This window comes from Misgurnus anguillicaudatus, chromosome 19 (assembly GCF_027580225.2).
Source record: "Misgurnus anguillicaudatus chromosome 19, ASM2758022v2, whole genome shotgun sequence".
NCBI lineage: Eukaryota > Metazoa > Chordata > Actinopteri > Cypriniformes > Cobitidae > Misgurnus > Misgurnus anguillicaudatus.
The window spans coordinates 41,891,191-41,914,774 of record NC_073355.2 but is presented as its reverse complement, the minus strand read 5'-3'; the positions used below and the strand labels follow the sequence as shown (position 1 = coordinate 41,914,774).

The 23,584-nt window shown below is 36.2% G+C and overlaps 3 protein-coding genes across 3 annotated transcripts in view; 2 read left to right on the top strand and 1 right to left on the bottom strand.

Annotated features, from left to right (window-relative positions):
- Positions 1-1,114: 1,114 nt before the first annotated feature.
- Positions 1,115-3,946, top strand: LOC141350918 (adenine nucleotide translocase lysine N-methyltransferase-like). The gene is made up of 6 exons (XM_073856762.1): positions 1,115-1,193; positions 2,391-2,554; positions 2,636-2,740; positions 2,985-3,125; positions 3,276-3,332; positions 3,440-3,946. The coding sequence occupies exons 2-6, from the start codon at positions 2,393-2,395 to the stop codon at positions 3,629-3,631; spliced, it is 657 nt and encodes a 218-aa protein (XP_073712863.1). The 5' UTR covers positions 1,115-1,193; positions 2,391-2,392; the 3' UTR covers positions 3,632-3,946.
- Positions 3,947-5,711: 1,765 nt separating this feature from the next.
- The window catches only part of LOC141349024 (exportin-6), a 40,738-nt gene continuing 22,865 nt past the window's right edge, over positions 5,712-23,584 (top strand). Inside the window, exons 1-5 of the mRNA XM_073857698.1 lie at positions 5,712-6,154; positions 8,882-8,972; positions 14,662-14,774; positions 22,560-22,757; positions 23,270-23,429. Coding sequence (XP_073713799.1) covers positions 6,152-6,154; positions 8,882-8,972; positions 14,662-14,774; positions 22,560-22,757; positions 23,270-23,429 — 565 coding nt within the window. The 5' untranslated portion in view covers positions 5,712-6,151. The remainder of the gene's footprint in view (positions 6,155-8,881; positions 8,973-14,661; positions 14,775-22,559; positions 22,758-23,269; positions 23,430-23,584) is intronic.
- On the bottom strand, positions 17,077-19,347 carry LOC141351261 (E3 SUMO-protein ligase ZBED1-like). The gene is made up of 2 exons (XM_073857910.1): positions 18,092-19,347; positions 17,077-17,565 (listed from the first exon to the last, which is right to left on the bottom strand). Exons 1-2 carry the CDS (start codon positions 19,073-19,075, stop codon positions 17,077-17,079), a joined length of 1,473 nt encoding a protein of 490 aa, XP_073714011.1. The 5' UTR covers positions 19,076-19,347.

Below are 23,584 nucleotides of genomic sequence, written 5' to 3'. Positions count from 1 at the left end.
AACAACATGTTATTTGAAGACCTTTTTGAGCCATCAATGTAGCAATGTTTGATTTTTATTAATTCATTAGAATTCCAAGCACCACAGAAGTGCTCGTCCCCACAGTCATGTACAGAGGGAAAATGCTTTATTTTGAGATCAAAAACAGTGTTTTCTTCCATTTAAAATACAATAATGTGTCCATAACTATCAAATATATGATGTAAATTACATTAAAAAACAAAATGCTAAATAAATATTATAAAATATATAATGAAAGCAGTGGTCCCCTGGAGTTCTCATTTATCACATGATTTCATATGAAGCTTTTAGTTTAAGTCACTGGTATGACCTCCGTTATTGTTTGGGAATTGAAAAAAAAAAACTAGAATACAAATGGATTAAACTTCTTAATTTAGTGAGTATACAATGATTGACAACATGTGGTTGGATACTTTGCAGCAGCAATTTATTAAAATGCAGTTTTCATGAACATTGTCACTGGTGTTACCTTTCCTTATGGGTAATTGTCACTGTTGTTACTGTGTTTTTTTTCTTTCACATTAAATAAAATCTTTTACATGTGACATGATGATAATTTTAAATTCATTGAATTCTGCTCCACTTTAAGCTTTAAAGCTGATTTTTTTTTTAAATAATATTTCATAAACACCTTTAATATTGCTAAAGACGTAAGGTAACACCAGTGACAAAAAATAGTGTATGCAGTCTTTAAGTACATGCACACAAAAAATTAAAAATAATTAAGCTGTCATTTATGTGTACTCATAAAGTCAAAGAGTAATCTAATAATGTGGTCTAAGTTTAAATGTTAGAAAAATAAATCAATTTTAAGACATCTTGCCATACCAAAAGTGGACTTTTCTGTAGAATGACCCAAAACATTCATTTGTGGAGAGTGATAAGAGTCGTTTATTTACAGTGTTTTGTTTAATTTTATTGAAGATTGTTTTGCCTTTTCATTAGCAGTGAGTACGAATCTGTCTATTAGATATATAACATTTAATATATTTTTACACATATCTAATTATATGTATAAAGAAAATTATTTTTTTTGTCTTTATCTTTTTTATAAAGCTAACATGTCGGGCCTAAAAAAAAAACATGTCGGGCCTTTATTTTGAAAGGTCTCAGCCGGAAGTGACGTTGCAGTAATCGCTCTACTGTAAATGTTTACGTCGCTTACAGTGAAGGTTAGTTCAGCTGTTTCTGAATATATGTCAATGTATACCTTCGTATGTTATTTTGGTTTTCTTTTAAAATAAATACATTTAACACGTGCATGTATGACTTTAATGTGTGTGTTTTTTAAATATACACTAAACTTATGTTGTATACACACTCTTGATTTCTAGTGTTTTGTATTTGACGATCAATCTAGGCTACCTTGTGTTTCATGCACATACAGCAACATACACATACAGTGTGTGAAAGTTTTTACTCATACATATTTTTCGGGTTTATATATTATCCTTGTGTTTATAACATTAGGGAAACCACTCTGCGTTTTAAGTAAAACATACATTTTAAAACGTCCCTATGAGTTTACTGTACATCTGGGCCTGAATTACATACAAAGTTAAATGCATAATATGTAGACAAGACATGAAGGTGGGTTTTTGAAAAAGTGGATTACTCCATAATGACTTTATTGATCTAATTTGTGACCTATGACTATATTGGGATCTTAAAATTCAGATCAGTATTCTTTTCTAATAAATAAAGCATTGGGGAGCCATTGTGACTTGCCAACTTAATGCTAAATTCAACTCATTGCACATCAATAGATGAAACCTTGCACAAATAACATATTGGGCAATTCAATACTACTTGATAGTAACTTTTGTCTCTGATCTGATGACAGTATTGGTCTTCAGGTTGATTGACACCAGCAGCAGATGCCACATCAAAGAAGACACAAGGGTGTCGACTCTTCATTTTAACCCTTTGAAAGGCCAAATACTTTTGCACTTTCAATATGTTCAAAATTGAACATTTATTAATATTAACCATCTGACCTTTTTTACTTTATACTGTAACAATAAGAGAATATACCTGAAACATCTAAGCAACCAAAATCAAAAATGTATATAAGTAATAAACCAAATTAAAATGATATCACATGCAGACATTTTCAAATTTAAAGCAACTTAAAGTATATTTTATATTTTAATTCATATATAAACATATTTGTTTAAAGGAATAGCTTATAATAAAATGATAAAAATTATAGCTAATAAATCAACCTAGCTGCAGTTTGAATAACCATTGGGTTGCCAGCCCCAACTTTATACAACTAACCACTTTTCACAGGACAGGTATCAACCCTGGTAAAAAATGCAAAGCAATCTATCTTAAAATATATAATTTATTGTTTATATCATTATTAGCAATGGAAGATGACATACAAGAGGAAATTCTTTCACAGTTCAAAGAAAAGCGACTTGGCGGCTGGCAAATCTTACAGATTGCGGCGGGTACAGGTTTGGCCGCATATGCCGTCTGGGCAGGAATTTTAATGCCAGGCTTTCGCAGAGTGCCATTAAAATTACAAGTAAGATTTCTTTAAAAAGTTGTTAATGCTATAATATAAATTTTAAAATGTACCATACTGATATATGTCACTGTAATCTAGGTACCCTATATGCCAGCTAGCAGATCTCAAGTATGTAACGTTATGACTTTGCTGAAAGGCAGATCTGGAGCCATAGCTGACCTGGGTTCAGGTGATGGCAGAATTGTAAGTGATCACCTTCACTTTTACCCTTGTGCAATGTCAAAATCTCCTAAGGGAAGTCTCACCAGTCGGCGGACATGTTTGCAATGCCTTTGGCCAGTCATGCAAGACTAAAGTGAATGGGGAAAGACAAATATCTCTAAAATAAAACAATCAAACAACATATTTCTGACCAACAAACCTGCCATCAACTGCACCAAAACTTTTATCTCTTATCTGTGTGTGTGATTATTTTAAATGTGTACAGGTATTAGAAGCGTGCCGTCAGGGCTTCTCTCCAGCAGTCGGCTATGAACTCAACCCCTGGCTTGCTCGACTTGCATGTTTTCATGCATGGAAAGCTGGATTTCATAGAAGTGTTTCATATCGACGAGAAGACCTGTGGAAGGTAATGTGAATATTTATATCATTCACAAAAAATATGATCTTAAACTAATTTTAATACTATACAGTGCATAGTCTCTTATGCTTAGGTCTATACTGTACTGTACTATCCAGACAAATCTTATATGTGTTAACATCCTGTGTGTCTTTTTAGGTTGATCTTTCAACTTTTAAGAATATTACAGTATTTTTGGCCCCTAGTGTGCTAAGTACCATAGTAATTCACAGTGTCAGTGCTTTGCAATACAGAACCTTATATACAATTTAAAATCTTACATCTTTATTAAATGTATTGTACTGTGTGTTTTCCAGCTAAGTCTTTTGCAAAAGAAGTTGCTGGCTGAACTTCCTGAAGATGCCTTGATTGTAGCCGGACGTTTCCCGTTCCCTGATTGGACGGCGTGTAGGATAGAGGGTGAGGGTGCAGACAGAGCGTGGGCCTATCACATACAAGAATTGAGACAACACTACCAACCAAAGAGCGAAATAGTGCCTGACCAAACCAACTAATTATTTTAAAACCAGCTTGATTTTATTACGGTTTTACATTATTTATTAATTGTTTGCACAAGATGTTTTTTAAAATATTTAACTTTCATAACTAATACATAAATATTTTCTATGTAGGTTTTATTTACTTTTTCTCAGTTACACAACACTGAACTTGACAAAAACAAAGCTGCTGTCTGTGTGAGTTCCTTAAAGTGTTTTAACCCATCGGTAACTTCCTGTTTCTTAATGTGACCTAGATAATGTTCAGTGCAATCTTCAAGTTTTAGGTATTTATCATTTGTAGAGAAAATAAATAAATCATATTTATTGTGAGTCATCTTTATTCTTTACGTTTTTGAATGTTTTACCGCTTGGTTTGCAGTCTTACTAAACATGTCCTTTACTTCATGGGTTGCATAAGCTGCCTGAAACCGTTGAGTAAACCACATAAAACAACTCGGTGAGAAACGCTGTCTCTTTCCCACCATATTCAGAAATGATCTACATGCACATATACTGTATATGACACTAGCTTTATTATTTCCAACCTGAAAGTATCAAAAATATTTTAAGATTGTGAATTCAAGGCATGCAAACTTCAATGTCATGGTCATGAATCACATCTTAGGAAGTCATTGAAAGTTTATAGAAATGTTTAAAATTATATTATGCTTTTTTTGTTTTGTTCAGCTATAAAATATTTCAGAAACTCCCCTCTTTAAGTGAAATTCCTATAAAATAAACATAATTTGTCAATAATCAGAAACGTCATAAAAATGTATTGGTCAAAAAAGTGTGGGACCATAGTAATACCACAATATTCCTATAGTACCTTAAAATATCATATAAATACCACAGTATAGTAATGTGGTCATCTTCAATTACTATCAGAATAACATCACTGTACCATGGTACCACCAAAGTTCTAAGTAATAATAATATAATTTATAATATGAATTATATTATAAATAATAAAATATTATTATTATTATTATTTAATATTACTAATATTTTAATTTCTGTACAAAATTAATTCTCTCTTTTCTGAATGTGTAACGCAATAGTGTCCCAAATACTATTACAATGAATGGAGCACGTTGAATACGCATCCTGTCATAATGAGGCAATACCTGCATCCTCAATGAGTACATAATGCACCCAAAATGTGTCTTGTTGTGGCCGGTTTCATCCGGCCCGAAGATTAAGATTTCACTTCCGGTAGTTTAATAGGTAGAGAACATTCGGTGACAAACGTTACAATAACTAGTTACCCATAACTGTTTTAGCATAAGAACAGATACTTGTGTTCCTCTAGGGGGCGCTTAGCGGCCCACAAAGCCGCATTAAGGCTCATTCAAATTTGAGTGTCATTGGAAAATTTGTACATTAATACAATAATTTCAATGTATTATTCACCAATATTGTTGACTTACACTGAAATAAGAATGCATTAAAGTAATTTTAATAAAATACGTTATTTAAAAGAAGGTGGCCGTTTCTCAAACGGAAGGCTGCATCCTCCAGAGGTCGCATATGCAGGCTGCATACGTCATCAAACCTGGTTTCATACATGCGCAAGTCATAAACATATCACAAAAAATTACGATTAACTAAGAATAAAATTCAACTTTATATTTGTTAATATTCTGAAATAAAAATTCTTAATGACGTATGCAGCCTGCCAAAGCGACCTCTGGAGGATGCAGCCTTCCGTTTGAGAATTTGTCTTTTCGGACCTCGCACGGAGAAAAACAATTGTGGACACAAATGCCATGCAAAAACTCGATGGTGATTACATTTGTATTTGTATTATGCTCGTTATCTTAATGAAACCAGATTTTTTTTTATATTTTGAAACTAAAAACCTTGAAAGCAATGCGTATATGCAGCTTTCTGTTAAATATTCTTTTGGCATACACCTGGTATATGTTGTATTATGTACTCTTGTATGTACAATAGGTTTTTTTATGTACAATATGGTTCTCAAATTTATTAATTTAGAGACATCCGCAATAAGCCCCGCCCACTTAAGTAACCACTGCCTCACGCTATCCGCCTTTCCAATCGCTTATTTCTGTTTCTATTAGGCCGACGTCATTTCCGGGAGTTTAATGAGCAGAAGAGAGAGGAAGCTGAGAAAGGCCTGCACGATTCCACTAGCCCAAGGAGTGGCTCTATCAGCCTTCACAGTGCTCAAATTAAAACACCGAGTCCCGCACAGCGATACCAACCCCCGAGAATTAGAGAAGACAGTCCCGACATATTTTTAGGACCGGTGTTGTGTTTATATTTTACGCCGTCGTTTCGTGCGGTTTATCTCCGGCTATCCGGACAGTGTCGTCCCCCTTTGAGCTCGCGTCAGGATCAACAATAATAACAAGTGTCCGGGAGCCCGAAACGGGCCCGGGCGTGTGCGGGACAGCGATGCGGGCTTTCGGTGTTTCCAGGAGGTGAGAAACACAGTTCCCCGGGGAAGCATGAGCGAGCAGAACCGCATCAAACTCATATTATAGCCGCATTAAAGATCCGAGCCTGGGCATGGTAAGTTAACATTCTTGCATATGTGTTTACAAGACAGTGTTTTGATCTAGTATGTGCCTTATGCAATGACCATTAAATCGAAACTACATGCACTTTTAGTATTCACGTCAAGGCCTGAATTGCATTGCTTCTGAAGCGCCTGTGTTTATCAAGAAATAATACTAACGTCAGGTCGTTGTGTAATAGGTCTGAAATGGATTGATTTTTCAATATCTGTCATATAGTACCGAGCGTTAGGTGAATGTGCATAATGTGATGCGACACAATGTGACAGTAGCTCAAGATATTTCAATAGTGAACGCACATCAAATGCATGAGCTTGTCAATCAGTTATTGATCAGCACATCGTGTGTTTTAACCTAAATCAAGCTCTACATTGATGAAACGGTCATACTGGCCTCTGTTTGTGTGTGTGTAACGGTGTCCTAATGCATTCATGACAATTTGAACAGCAATGAGGAAATCAGAAACGCTGCGACGTCATACTGCACGCATTGAAGTTATGAGCAGTGAAGCAACACCCGACGTGTCATGACTCATACAAAGAATTCAAAACCCTGAGCAGCAGCATCATCAGCAGCCCACTTCCTGCATAAATCTTCCTCTTTCTTCATATATTTAAGCATACTTTCGCACTTATATTGAATGTGCGTGTGAAAGTGTTTGGCCATTTAACGTGAAATACTCATAGGAAACAACTATTTGTTTTGTTTTTAAGATGGACAGGCACGAGCACAGATTTCGTATTCAGATGTAAAATTGTCTGTTTCACTTCACATTTTTTTATGCAGCTGCAAATTAAAATAATTACTTAGTATTGTGACTCTTTTCATTATAAACATTAAAAGCACAAACATCAAATTGAGCTGGGTATTAAAGGAAAAAATGATAACTTGCTAGTTGGGCTGCAACTAAAGATTATTTCATAATCGAATACTCTGTCGTTTTTCTCTTCAATTAATCGGATAAAACCGAAATATTTACTCTCTATTAGGACATTCACGTGTAGAAGTGTACTTTTTTAAGTACAAAAGCCACATACTACTACAGAGTACACTACCACACTACTTACTAATGTATTTTTTTATTTTAGGTCTATAATATAAAAGATTGTGCAGCTTGTAAATAGTAAAACATATTTAAGCATAAAAATATGAATAAACGTGACATGTGTGACAAGGAATTTCATAATCGATCATTATCGATTTTATTGATTAGTTGTTTCAGCCCTACTTGCTAATGATATGCGGTAGGAAAATGCTTTATATTTTTTGTGAAATCATTTTAAACTTGAAATATGTTTAAAAACTGAACATTATATAACAGGCGTACATATTTAACAGTCTGTCTAAAACTTGGACTATACACAACCTTTGGAATTATAAAAAATCATTCGGGTACAGGGCCCCAGACTAACATATTTCACTAGGAGCACAGTGGCCCCCAACTGATAATTTTAGGAGCACAACCAGAAAATTTAGGGGCACACACCATAAACAACATGCTAACCAAATATTCACATTTCTACTAATTTCCACTGTATTACTAATAAATACTTTAATGACAAATGCAGAAAGTACAATGTGTGGTTTCAAATTCAGGTGTCACATCTAAAAAATAAGGTCAAATTAACTGGTCGCACATGTGCGACTGGATGTAAAATTCAGTGGCACACTCTCAAATTTTGATGGCAAAATGCCACCATTTGGACTAAAGCCCTGATTGCAATAGATCATATTGGCAAGTGCACGTCATTTTGTTTTTTTTGTTTTTAAATGACTGCTTATAAATGTATCTATATTGCAAATATGCACACCGCAGTATCATCGCAATATTAACCAAATGATTTTAATGCATATGTGTAGTTTTAGCATTGAATGTTAGTGTTTGTGTTTGCTCGACGTGTCGAAGATGATCAGCGATCAGACAAATAGCGAAACGTATATTTGTAATATGATTTTTAGTTAAATATATTTTAATATGCGGTAGTTCATACCGCTTTTACAAACTTGAAGCAGTACCATATAACACATAAGTTAAGTTAACTATTGCGTATTGTAAGTTTCTTAAAGGTCCTCGGTGTAAAATTTTAGTATCATCTACCGGTGAGAATTGCAACCAATGGCTCATTCCATTGCTCACCCATCTCTTTCGAAAACGCATAGAAAAGCTACGGTAGCTGCCACAGGACAAACATGTCGTCATCTGAGACAACCTAGTGACAAAATGCGCTTTATTAAGCAGTTTGTCCATTGAGGGCTACTTTGGAAACATGGCGGCGCCAAATGGCAAATTTAATGTAAGAAGACCTGCAGTGTATTTATCACAAAAACGGCATATTGTAAAGTAATAAAAACAAAACCGTTCATTATGTAAGGTCTTTATACACCACTGATAATATAGTTATGTATATTATATTGCATTGCTGTCAAGAGATCCTTTTAAAAGTTACACAGTGCACCTTTAAATACTGTGCTGCCATGTGTGGAAATGATGAAGTAAATACTTACAGTAGCCAATTGTAGTTGCGTCAAAAATATACAAATGTTTAACGTTTAAGATAAAATCTTGTTGTAGACTGAGCCTTAAGGTGTGTTGGGGTCATTGTACAGTTGCATAAAAAGTTCAGCTCAGAATGCCTTCATCTAATGTCATATACTTTTTATCTCATCTTGTTTTTTATCTCTTCCCCATTTCTCTCTTTCTCTCCCTCTCTCTCTCTTAAAGGCGTCAGAGGAGTCCTCCTTGCGGGCCCTGGAAAGTCTTATGACCGAGTTTTTTCATAACTGCACCACCAATGATCGCAAGAGAGAGATCGGTGAGCATTTGTCTGATATTGACCTTCACATGTTTATCTTGCCCTCACCCACCGCCTCAATGATGAGGAAACGCAATGACCGTGATTTTTGCATGAAATTTATGAAGCTATGCCCTTTTTGTTACACATCATATGTATAATAAAGGCCAGATAAGTTGTCAAGAGTTCATATTCGTGAATGTGTGAAAAGCAGGATGCAGATGTGTGAGTTGCAGCCAATGTAACGCCGGTGACTTTATTGTTAACTGTAATGTCTTTCACCCGATCATTTAGATATGCAAGATTTTCATCAACAATATTTGTGTGAAACTTTATTGATGAGCTTCTGCCGACTGGACTGTTTCAGCATGTCCTCTATTTTATTACGAAGAATCTGCTTTAGTAACGAGTTTTCGTTCACTCCGTGTGAGCTAAACTTTTCGTTCTGTAGCTTTTTACTCGCATATATTTCTACATATTTCGACCAAGGAACACACAGGATGTAATGTAAGTTGTTATGGATGGCCTTTACGCTTGTTCTGAAATGATGACAAAATCTAAATGACAAGAACTGATGTCTCTAATTTAATTTGGCCCAAATAATAATTCATTTGTTTTCATATTTTACAGATACACGTTCATTTATCGGCTAATATATTATTAAAAATGCCCTATAATATTATTAAAAATGCCCTATAATAATATGCATTGCCTTCTGTATTGCATTCGTTTTATAAAGCTCCATTAAAACTAATTGCAACTAATCATTTCCAGAATAAAAGTTTTTGTTGATAGCATGTATGTGTGTGTGTACTATGTATTAGGGATGGGCATTCGATTACATTTTTTTAGTCGATTGTCGGGAGAAATAACGATCGACTATCGATTAATCATTAATATTTTTATAATAAAAAATAATTATTTAACTTTTATAATTCAAAAATGTTGAATACAAAAATACAGCATGTTTTCCTCCATGAGACCTTTATTACAAGATCAACTTGTGGCAAACAGTTAAACTACATTTAGTTAGACAAACGGAACATATATGCGCTTGAATATGCGGTGCTCTAAAGCAGTGGAACCTGCAGCTGCGAGCCGCATTCTTAAAAAGAGACTTCATTTGTTCCAAAAAATCACGACCTCTTCATGATTCTTTTTTTGAAATCAAAACGGAAGGTCACAGATAACGGAGTATGGTGTCAAATATTGCACCCTGGTGCTAAAATGTTGAATTGCTGCCACACAGTGAAATTCATTTAATTGCTTCATGACACACGCTACGCTAGGCAACGCAACCCGCATTAGATAAAAAAAGTATTCGATTAATCAATAACAAATTAACATAATCGACTAAATTCTTAACGATCAATTATCGATCGTCGATTAATCATGCCCATCCCTACTATGTATAATAATTATATATATAAATATATGCACACATGCATGTATATATTTAATAAATATTTACATGTGTATATACATGTATTATATACATATTATATATAAATATGAATACTTAATATATACCAGGATTTCCCGCAGCACTTTGCAGTTCGGGCGGCCCACCTAAGCTGGGGAACCCTACTGCCATAACTAGGTCGTCCAAAAAAATCTGCTTGACAAAAGTGCATCGAGTGCATCTCGGAGAATAGCCTGAACGGCACGCGTGCCACACGACTAAAAAGAGAGAAAGAAAGAGAAGTGGTCCACCATCGCTGTCTGAAGGACATGGGCGGATTGATCAACTGGCAATTCTGGCAAATGCCAGAGGGGCCGGGCCATTTTTTATGTGGGCTGGTGAGATTTTTTTTCTACATATAGAGGTTACGCGGACCAAAATATTGACCAAAATTCTTAAGTTTGGAATGAATGTTGGTATACAATAAATATCTCTGAGATTTTCTACAGGCTAGAATGCAACTCAAAGCCTCATGTAAGATTTCACGATCACCATTATTTAAACGGCGTGTGATGAAAATAAAATTCAACGACAGGGTTTTTCTCGATGCATATCATGGAAGCTGGTTTAAAAGCTTACGTCTGACCTTAGTGTAGATTTCTGACAGTGCTTCTGTTGCAATCAGACCATACCAGATATTAACATTATTGTCTCATCCCGTATCCCACTGGGAAAAAATACCAATTTATTATCAAAACTAAATAGTCTAACCAGCCCTGAGGAATATCTGTGTAATGCAGGGTTTACAGAGAGATGTTGAAGGATGTTGCTTCGGACACCCGGTTCGTGAGAACAACAAAGCTGGGTTACTGAGTTTGCGTGTGAAGAGGGCATTTACATACAACTCTTAAAAGGCACAGCAGGACTAAATAAGATTCTCATAGTGTACAGAAGTTCATTATAATCTAAATTATGATTTGTATAGTAAACAAAATAGTTTGACTTACATAAGTAAAAATTATAGTTGTTTTTTTACCTTTTAAGGTAAGGGGACGTGCGTCATAAGATTTGTATGTGTAGGTAGAAGTAAAGACGACATTCAAAAGATTCAGATCGTGTCTCCTGATTTTCATGAAATGTTTTGTTTATATTTGTTTAGTAGCTGTTGAATGTAATCCAAATTCTGTGCCAATACGTCACATGCTGAAACTTACAGCTGTATATACTGTAAATATGTTGAACGTAAACATTTGTGATGTTGGTCATTGTGACATAAGCAATTCATCAGACCCAGAGCAAATATTTCACCAGGAAAATTTCAATGGCCTACACAGTGCAAACTTTCAGGAGTGACAACCACATTTAAATATGGGAGTAAATCCCCATGTTTGTACAGAACAAGACCTAATCCTAAACTACGATGATTGACACTGAAGTAACCATAGCAACGCTTTGCTGTTTCACGTGTTTATCATTCACAGCGTTGACCAAAATAATAATTTGTTTTGCAATAAATCACCGTCTTGGCATTGTTTGTTGAGTGTTGCCAGGTCCTCATCTTTTTTGTACTTCGATACCGTTGTGGCGCTTAATGTTTATGTAGGGCTGGGCAATATGGCCAAAAAAAGGATCAAGAAAATGTTTTCCATATCAGTCGTCAGTCGATATAGATAATTATCATGATAATAATCTTTATTCCTTTCAAATTTAAAGGCAGATTTTTGCTCCTGAATGAAAATTGTAAAAACCAGATAGTTAATAATGGTTTTAAACTAATTATTCAGAACATGACAAATACTAAAATCTTGTTTTAATGTTCAGGCATCTGTATTAAATGTAAATATATTTGTTATGAAATCAACCCATTTTTGACACAGAAAGCAGCAGGCTACTGTCACTTTAAGACCAAAGACAGACTGCTTTAAAGGGATACTTCACTGTAAAATGAAAATTCTGTCATTATTTACTAATCCTCCTGTTGTTGTAAACCTGTATGAATTTCTTTTTTCTGATGAACACAAAAGAAGATATTTGAGAAATGATGGTAAACACACAGCAGTAAGTGATCATTGACTTCCAAAGTAGGAAAAAAATATTTTGGAAGTATTGTGATAAATGGCTAAGCAAATGTTTTGATAAATGATGGTAAGCACACAGTTGATGGTACCCATTAAATTCCATCACATTTTTTTATTCCTGTAAATTACTGAAGTGTGCGTGTACAGAACAGGATTAAGCATTTAAAGGTGACAACCGAATTTAAATGCAGTGTGTACAAGGCCATCAGGGTTTCCCGCAGAAAATTTGTTGGTTAAGGTGGTAGGGGTAGGCGGGTTGGCGGGTCCAAGGGCGTGGCAATAACAGGGGTGGGGCATATCCGTTATGACAAAAATTAAAATATTTTAATAAAATAAATAAATAAAATATTTATTTTTAAAACCCTCAAATAAAACTTAATTTTGAAGAAACTATGAAAAAAATGAACACGTACTAGATTATTAATGAATTAAATGTTTTTACCTGTGAAGTGAAGTGAAACTAAAGGTTTTATAAACACAAACTAAAGCAGATGTTGTAGAAGGTCTGGCGAACGATGGTAGATGGCGCAAAAATTGTAAAAACTGATTATTTCCCACTATTAAGTACATTATCTTAAAGGAGTGTAACTGTAGCATGTAAATAATGCACATAAATAAAGTGAGCAAGAGCGCTCAACAATTATATCCAATCAACAGGCACGTGAAACCTAGCTAGCAGGTTGCTTAAACAACAAAATCACCAGCTAACTTACTTTAAATTTGAAAGAACTATAGACTAATACAATAACAGGCTTAAATAAACCCAAAACTTAAGTCCACTTACAGTTCTCACGGACACGCATTTTATCAACTGTCTATCCTCCAGACATGACGGACCACATCTTATCTCATTTCGCCCGTGTGGTGCGCGTGCACGCTCGCGGTGTAAAGCGCGTCTGCGCTATTCTCCAAGATGTTTTATCAACTGGCTAGTTATCCTCCAGACAGTGAAGGTCCGGACCACGTCTTTCTCATTTCGGACGTGTGGCGCGCATCCCCGCATGCAGTGTGATGCACGTATATGCGCTATTCTCCGAGATGCACGTGACGGCCTTTTGTGCAGCGATTTTATTTTTTTGACGACCCAGTTAAGGCGGTAGGGTTTCCAAGCTTAGGCGGGCCGCCTTAACCCTGGCCATTGAGATACTGAAAGTTTATGTGGATTTAATTGTAGATGTCTTTATTCCAATTGTCTTGTTCGTTTTTTAACAACAGTACACTCAAACTTTGTCATGTCATCGTTTACTCGCACCAATGTAACACCAAAACTGATATTTCTCTTTATTGGAAGGGTACAAATGAGATTATAAAGAATCTGGTCAAAACAGTAACATAACTTTAACATAAAGATGTCTAAATAATACAAATAATTCAATTTTATTCTAGATATGGACTAGACAACAGGATTGGAAAGAGAAAATGTATTCTAGTACAGTATTAGCCGATGCAAAAGTAGATTTGGGAAAATGCCTCCGAAGAACACTCGCGGATGCATTATTGTGTGTGAACAAGTCAAGCGTACTGTTTGTGGCCTTGTACAAATATCTGTGATAGTCATCACACTGTATCACACTATGGTCACGCAGTAAGAAAAAAAAACTTTAGCTCAGAGAAGCTCAGTGTTTTATAATGTTGCCATAACAAAATATCCTGCAGTATCTAATGCACTAGCAATACCGAGGTCAGGGATTTGATTCCCAGGAACACAATACCTGTGCTGCTTTAACGTAGACATCAAGGTCCTTGGACCACACTAATGTCAGAGTTTTATTAGAGACGTACTGTCATCTGATCTTTCTTGGAATTTAAAATAGCCACCAAAACAATAATTTTTCCATTTTCATGCAAATGCACCAGACCAGATGATTTGTCTTGATGGCTTAGACTTGTGGTGTTCTGCATTGTTGATTCAACAGCTTTGGGTGCTGGTGTGAAAAAGTGTTTTGCATGTATACAAATGGGTTTAAGTTAACAAAATTGTATTGCAATATAAGACTGACACAGAAGATGGTCCCTACAGGTCTGGGCGAAATAAATGAGACGCCCTGTTTATTGTATTTGTGTGAATGCTTGTGTTTACTGTGCCATTGATAGACACAGCGTGTTTTTGTTTGGTGTTGAAAGCAGGGGCTATTATACAATTTAACATCGTACACTTGCACTTTTAATTTTGTTGATCTTTGCATGTTCTCACAGTTTAATGTTTGACTGTTGTGTTGTTGTCCCGCAGAAGAGCTGCTGAACAGTTTTGCGGGGCAGTCTGGATCATGGAGACACTGCCTCTACTTTCTCTCCAACAGCCGAAATGAATACGTCATGATGTATAGTCTTACTGTGTTTGAGGTAAAATTAACTATTTTATTCATGTTTTAAAGAGCAACTATTGTCTGATTCACGTTTTTACATTTCCTTTGGTGTGTAAGCGTGTATTAGTACATGTTAACCATATGCAAAATGTACAAACCCCAAAGTAAACGATGACGCCAGTCATGTCACATGTTACAAAAACATGCCCTATCTCATAGGAAAACAGTAGCATGTTACATCAGAGTGCCGCAGGGATGACACATTATTGTAGGCCGGAAGTTTAGTGGGCAAAAAATAAGCTCTGCATTTAATAAAGGTTTATGACAATTATACACGTTAGGGCTGTGACGATACATCGCGTTCCCCATTAAAAAGACCTGCCTGAAATTAATTCTGAATCGCAAGGCTCCGATTCTGTGTTTCATGCACAGCTTGTGTGTGTACTACAACTCTGTGATAATAGGAAGTCCTTATTAGGGCTGTCAATCTTCCTCTATTATCCCATTCGAATTTCATTCATTATTTTTTTTTAATATTCGATTTATAATCGATTATTTAATGCTCAAATCTGACTTATTAATATTTACTATACCTATCTACACACGTTGTAAAAACGGGCTTATGCATTGCCAATGCCACTATGAGCTCATATAGTTGACTGGTTTTAAATTATGTCCACTAGAAGACATTGCAGTATTACTAATAAACATGTCATTATTTAATAACAGGTGATAGCTTTCTTGCTAATTAATGATTAAGCTTAGACACAAAATTAACCTCTCGACGCGCACTAGCTCGCGCACGGAAAGACGTCAGTTTTTTTAAATGCTGCTTACAATATATATATAGCCTACTGTGCACAAACAAACAATAATAATAACATTGCTATACATCGTTTAAAAGGTCTAAGGGTTTAGCATCAGTGTATGGTGTCCGTTTTGAGAAACAATTGCTCTAGCATCATAAATATAGTATTTTGTTACAGAAGTCCAGATGACAACATGCATAAAATAAGCTGACTCCTTACCTTTGTGCTGGTATAAGGAACGCGAATCGAATCCAGTCTGTTTCAGATGTGTGAATAACCCATAAAAACTCTTCAACAAAGTACATCCAATGACCATTTTTGTCCACAAATGCGTATAATCCGTGAAATATTGATATATTGTCCATTGTTTACATCAGATTTCATATGCTCGTCTTGTAATAGATTATAATATACAATCTGAGGACTATTTACATCGTAACACTTGTATATGAGATTACACTGGCGTTCAAAACCAGCGCTCAAACTTGTTTGTAAAAGTAGGCGGGAGTATTACATAATATCCAAACAGTGCTATCAAATATCGTGACGTCATCTGACTCGCGCGTTCCTCCAATGACTTCACGGAAAATATTGATAGACAGAACGTGTAGCCAATTAGATAACGAATTCAACGATCTTTGTGTGAAGCTTTATTTCCTGGTGTGGATACGGCATTTTATACGCTTATAGTGAACACATAAAAAATATTTTTAAATCTATTTTTTTTAAATCCCATTCGAATAGTAGTTTTAACATTCGATTAGTATAATTTTTTTAAATATTCGAATTATATTCGATTACTGAAATTCGTTTCAACAGCCCTAGTCCTTATCAATCTAAAATCACTATGAGTTTGAGTCGTTTGCACTCGTTAAACACAATCAATTAAAATATTTTTATCATCACGAAAATACCTGAAACAATCTGAAGAACGGCGATATAAATATTCCTTTAGACATTTCCTGGAATAGCGTTTATAATGCTTCTTCTGTGGCACCAATGACGATTCTACATGAGAGCGCCCTCTGGCTTTTGGATGTGGCGGCATTTCACCGTAATTCCTTCAAATTCATTCATTGAGAAAACGCCCATTTGCACGATTAATTGTCACAGCCCTAATACACGTTTAGTCCAATTAGGGTTGGACCGATAGACGATGGCATCATCCATCGCCGATGGCCGATAGACATGACGATGCAGAGTCGGCATCGCGATACCCCGCCCACCCCCCCAAAATAAAAACACTGCAGCCTCTCGCAGCATCCAGCTCGCGAAAACACACACTTAATGCATGCTTTCAATTTCCGCGTCTTTATTTTTGTATACATATGAGGAAATAACAAGTAAGTTGTTCACAGTCAACTTATATTCAAAAGAGTACACACTTTATACAGTAAACGCCAAACGAATTAAACGAACTAGTTCGTTTACATAATAACTAAATGAGGCATACAAAAACAGCAGAAAAAAAATCTGCTTTTTCATGGTTTTACCATGACGAACAGAGGTTGGGACAAAAAAACAACAACTTTAAATATCAAGGTTTCTGGCCAGAAATACTAATGCCATTTCTGCAACCAGTTCAGTTTTTGTGGCACTTAGCTCAGGTGGTTTCATGTGATCCCCTCTGTATCTGGGGTCAAGCAAGGCAGCTTTGCGCATCATACTCAGGGTGGCATCATTGCTATATTTGCCTTCCATCTGCTCCAAGATGACACGCTTCAGGTCGGCTGTAAGTTTCGCATCTTGCTCCGAGCTCTCCAGCACACTTTCCAGGTGTGCCAACATCGGCAAAAGTGAGGAAACCGTGACATAGTTTTCTCCAGAAAGAATATCTGTAAACTCTGCCACTGGCTTCAATCCACTATTAACTGCTTCCAGAACACTTATGTCCTGCCATGTAAGTTGCGGGAGCGGGCGGCGGCTTTTATCCTGAGCAAACACTCGTTTGATGGCTTGAACCTGCTCCAGAATTCTCTCCACCATTCGCTGTTTGGAGCCCCATCGTGTTGCACAGTCCTGTCCGAAAAAAATATATATGCTATTCGTCCAGCTTTTAAGATCGTTTTGCTAACCAGGCTGACAAAAAAGTACATCGCCTTCAATGTGGTGAGCACACAACATCAAATCAGCTTAAAATATAAGTTATAGGCTATGTAAAATCCGTGCATCATTCGTTTTCTTAATTTTCAATTAAGAAACTTGTTTACGAAACCCAAACGAAAAACAAACAACGACTTGATATTCATAATTTCATTTCTATGCACAAATTAAAAATGGTAATAAGAATAATGGTTACGGAATGAGTTTGATATTGGTAGTCCTAATATATTGATATGATAATAATTTATGCATAGAATCGAAAATACCAATGTCAAATCGTTGTTTTTTGTTTTAGTTTTGTAACGAAATTATGATAATTATTAATTATACATTAATTGAACAAATGATACGTGGATTGTGCGTCTGTCTGATCGCATGCTTGCATTTTTGTATGCACATTTATGGTTTAATTGAAAACTTATTAAAGATTTTTAAAGATTACCGTGATCAAGGAGTGATGAGGGAGTTTTAGCTCCTCTTGTGCTTTGCTTAGCTCTCGTCTCCTCCACCAGCTGTGGGAAAAAGCAGTGTTGACTGCCCGGCAAACCCCGAAAGCCCGATCAGTGCTGGCTTGCTGCTTCTTGAGTGAGTTGTTTATAGCAATGTTCAGATTGTGGCCAAAGCAACTTAACCAAGGCCATTTTAACTGTCTGATGGCAGCAACAACGTTTGCCCCATTATCAGTAGTTATGCAGGAAATTTTCTTTTCTTCTATTTTCCATTCGTGTACACTTTCCTGCAATGCCTCTTCCAGGTTGTCGGCTGTATGGCTTTCTGGCATGAAGCTTGTTTGTAGGCATTTCGATTTTAGTGTCCACTCTTTGCTGACATAATGTGCGGTCACTGACATGTAAGGCATCATGTTGCAGCTGGACCACATGTCAGTTGTCAGTGCCAAATATTCCACATCATCCAGCTCTGCTAAAATATTTGCTCTGATGTCGTTGTACAACTTTGGGACTGCGGTCTTCGAGAAGAATCTCCGACCTGGCAGCTCATACTGCTTGTCAAATATTTGCAGCATGGCCTTAAACGCGCTCTTCTCTACCGTATTAAAAGAAACCATTTCTTTTGCTAGGTAGCGGGTCACAGCATCAGTACACTGCTTCCATCTTTCGCTGTCACGCTTGTACTTAGTAACTTTAGCGAAAGCCTCAGATAGGGTTGGTTGGTTCCTGCGAAGTTCAGTTGTGCGTGATGATGACACTGGCAATGAACTGTATTCTGCGGGATGGTGCACACGCAAATGGTCATGTAAATTTGTCGTCTGCGCATCTTTTGCGCGGATAACTTGACCGCAAATCCTGCACACCACTTCAGACGTGTCTCGTGGCTGTCCTCTTTCATTAGGTCTAAAGCCAAAGTACTGCCAGATAGGTGAATTTGTACCTTTTTTAACGACCAAGTTTGTCGACGGCGACGCCATTATAACGACGCAGATCACTGTGCTGCCTACTTCATGCCAGAGTCCCGCGGAAAAGTGATTGACAGGTGTTAATTTGTGTGTAACTTATCTTTATTTATGGTTATGGGTTTGGTTAAAACAAAGATCATGCGGGTCAGGTAGTGGAAACGATACAATTAATTAATTCGTTATAAATTAATTATTTACGCCCCGCCCACCGACGACGATGCCATCGTCCATCGCGATGTTTCACATTAAACATCGTACGATGCCAAATTGGTCGACATCGCCCAACCCTAAGTCCAATGAGATAATCTTCACAGATGAACACAACTTTTATGAATGAAAGTCTAAATACATTTACTAGGAATAAAGAGCTAACCGTAGACAAAATTGCTTATTTTTTATTAATTAATTAATTAATTAATTTTATTAAAACATTAGAAAACATGTTCCTTGATAATTACATTTTCTGTGGATGAATATTTGTTGCGAATTGTGCCCATGTTGTGGTGTTTTTGAAATCTTCATACGTGATGACGTTTAAAGTTCCTGACGTCTGTAGTCTTGTAGCAACGTATTAGCAACCGCCCTTTTTAAGACGCATAACTGGTGTGTTTTATGTCGTAGAATAAAATGTGAAAATATCTTGGGCTTGAGCTAATCCTAAATATATAAAAAAAAAACTTAGACTTTGGGAAGGTAAACCGTAAGTGCTAAAATGTTAACTAGCTTCCAACAAAAATATGTCATCCGTGTGGCACTCTTAACTATAGACAGTTTCATTGGACATACGTTTTGTGACGTGATTACGCATCTGAGTGGAACTTTACTTTCGTTTTCTATTTGTTTAATGGTCTGACTAGTGACTAAACTGAACTCCAAACAAATACCTCGTCAAAAATAAAAAAATATTGGTTATCTAAAGATGAGGGAAGATGGCGATCATGGATTACTGCCATTTGATGGAAGGTTTGGCATCCGATCTAAGATTGTATACATTATATAGTAGGGCTGTCAATCTTCCTCTATTATCCCATTCGAATTTCATTCATTATTTTTTTTAATATTCGATTTGTAATCGATTATTTTATGCTCAAATTTGACTGATTAATATGTATTATGTATCTATCTACACACACTGTAAAAACGGGCTTATGCATTGCCAATGCCACTATGAGCTTGTATAGTTGACTTGTTTTAAATTATGTCCACTAGTAGACATTGCAGTATTACTAATAAACATGTAATTATTAAATAACAGGTGATAGCTTTCTTGCTAATTAATGACTAAGCTTAGACACAAAATTAACAAAGTTGTCAAATTTAATGAAAAATTTCATTATCAACGCAGTTCTCTTTGTTCACATATGAGGGCTACGTAGATCGCATCATTAGTTATACAATACTTACACACAGCACACACATCCCCTGGCCTCCAATTTCACTATTCTTTTTTCGTTTAAACACACCTTAGAGGAAGTGTGATCTTGAACAAGTATTTTGTCACTGGTCGAAAAGACAAACTTATCCAAACAAATTAGCATTAAAGACATTCCCAAAACGGTCGTCATAGGACTGAGAGCGGTTTTCTCCTGACACAGTCCTCTTCACCTTGGCTGCTCCGTTCTCGTCTTCCTCATAAACTTCCTCCGCAATTGCTATCAGCTCCGCTTTCTCTTTCTCACGTACCTCCTGCTGCTGGTCTTGTTTCAAATGAATTAGCCGATGGAAATGCATGTCGAGGTAGCTAGCGGTATTTAACAGCATGAATGCGTTAGATAGTGAACACATAAAAAAATATTTTTAAATCTATTTTTTTAATCCCATTCGAATAGTAGTTTTAACATTCGATTAGCATTATTTTTTTAAATATTCGAGTTATATTCGATTACTGAAATTCATTTCAACAGCCCTATTATATAGTACACTTTTTACACAGTAACGTTAACTCAATGTAGTTTTTGATACGCTTTAGCTATTATTTGAACTATTTATTTGGCTTGTTATCAGAAATAAACTACTGTAAAAAGACTTTGTTGTAATTGATTCTTAGCGGAGTTTAAGAATTAAGTTACGTTTGATCCACGAAAGCCGTTTGTTTATGTTGTTACTGCTGAAGCTGTCTAAAGTAGAAGAACTAACAAAAGAAAATTGGTTATTGAGCAAGTACATAAACAATCAGTGTTGAAATCTCCTTAAGGCTGATTTATACTTCTGCGTAGGAGCCTCTACACTGGAGGCTACGTGTCTGTTTTTATTGATGCTTCTGTAACGTTATTCGCATCAACATTCAATTACAAATAGGGGTATCACGATTCTACAAATCCTCGGTTTGGTTATATTTTTCGATTCTAAGGTCACGGTTCGGTTCAATTTTCGATTTTTACTTTCTTTTTTTTTAAGAACAGGTTGCTATGCAATTTTTAGACTAGACTTTTATGAAATATAATATCTGACCTTGACCCCGGAGATGCCCTGCCATGTTAGTCGTGCTGCCAGTGGAAAAATTTGGTACACACACATACTTGATTAAACGAAACTTCCTGTCAGATGAACATTCCTGTCAGTACTTTGCACCTTAAAAACGCGCTTTTATTACCGTCAGACAAGATTGTGAGACTATACCCCAATAAGACATGTTTAAATGCTGTTTTCATAACTCTTAAGCAACTGAAATAAGTTGTTGTGAAACTTAAACAGATCTCAGTTCAGAGAAAAGACTCTGCTGTTTTTTGTTTCCTATGTAAAGAGCAGCTCGCATGGTGTCTCCTGCATCTGCCATGCTATCTTTTAACTGGCTGTAGCTAGCTAAGTTTAAATGAGGTTGACTCGCGGTACTCAACACGTGTTTTTTTCCTGCTTGGCAAGCGAACCGGACTTGACATGGACATCCATTTTTTAAATCGAAGTTCGAGGTTGTGACTTAATTTTGTTCGATTTAAATTTCGATTTCGTGACACCGTTCATTACAAATGCAGATCGCTAGTAGGCAATGTCCACAGCATGTTACAATATCAAGGCAAAAGCCGAAGAAGAATCAGCTTGGTGTGTACGTTGTTGGGAAAGCATCAGCAGCGATTTGTTATATCTTGTGTTGTTAAATATCGCTCCTCAACTTGGTCCATCTTTGCTTTTACCGTTGCATGCGGAAATGCACGGGAGGAAATGTAAAGCAATTTTTAGATATTCTAGCAGACCAATCACAATGCTTGCGGTCCGCATAGAATTAACAGATAATCAGCCTTTACTCTACCACTATTCACACCGGTAAACTTGTAATAATGACTTCCAAGTTGAGCTGTCAGCTGCATTTCACAGGAAATGTCATCTATTTAACAACAAAGACAAGTATGTAAAGTACATGCGACTTAATTTTGCCTTTGTATAAACATTTACACATTGCAGCTTTAAATATTTACCTTATCTTTTAGTTTGCTTTTAAGTCATGTGTAAGGAATGTATTGATCCAGAAAGATAAATCCTAATTTGTCTTTCCTTGTAGAATCTGGTTAATAAGATGTGGGTTGGTGTGGCCAGTGAAGACAAAGCAGAACTGCGTAGCTGTCTGCCCAAGCTTCTGCTATCCCAGCATGCACTGCTGCCTTTCTTCATCAGAAACAAACTCTGCAAAGTCATCGTCGACATCGGACGGCAAGATTGGCCGATGTTCTACCATGATTTCTTCAGCAACACCTTGCAGGTACAGATTAGTGTTACATACCATTTACGCCTGATGTTGACAGCTGGTACCGGTCATGTGATCACAGAATCAATGTTTACACCTGATATTTACATGCATTTTTAAGGACAACTTCTGAGCATGCTTCTTTAGCCTTAAACCCCTGTTTTAAGGTAATGATTGAGTGTTTGGTGAGTAGGTGTTTTTTTAATGATACCTGTGGCGAGTTAACACTCGAAGCTTTGAGCAAAACTTTTGAGAGCAGATGAGAATTCGGGGTGGATGCCTGAATAATTGTTGCTGGGCATATTTGGCCGGATTGTTATGTATGCTTCTAAGATGGTCATTTACAAGACACAATACAAGATGTGGTCGTGCATGCATTTAGCTTATGATAAATAAAAGGACATATTCAGGATAAAAGGTTGGGATTCGATTCCCACATGAAATGTATAGATTGAATGCACTTTGAGTTGCTATAGATAAAATGACTGGCAATGCATGAATTTAAATGTAAATCTTTGCTGTTGTAGTTGATACAGTCACCATCTCTAGCTCCGCTGGGTTTGGTTTTGCTGAAGATGACCTCAGAAGAGTTGGTCTGTCCGAGGGAAGACTTGAGCGTCGCTCGGAAAGAAGAACTCAAGAAACTTCTGTCAGATCAAATACCCACCGTACTGAATCTCCTGACTGGTGAGAGATCCCACAACCTGCTATAAGAATTGAATTAGCTTGCATGAAGTATTAAAATAATAATAATAATTAAAAGGAAATACAATTTAGTTTATAAGTGTGAAGCTGCACAGTGTTCATTCATACAGATGTTAAACGGATGTGGTTTTAATCTA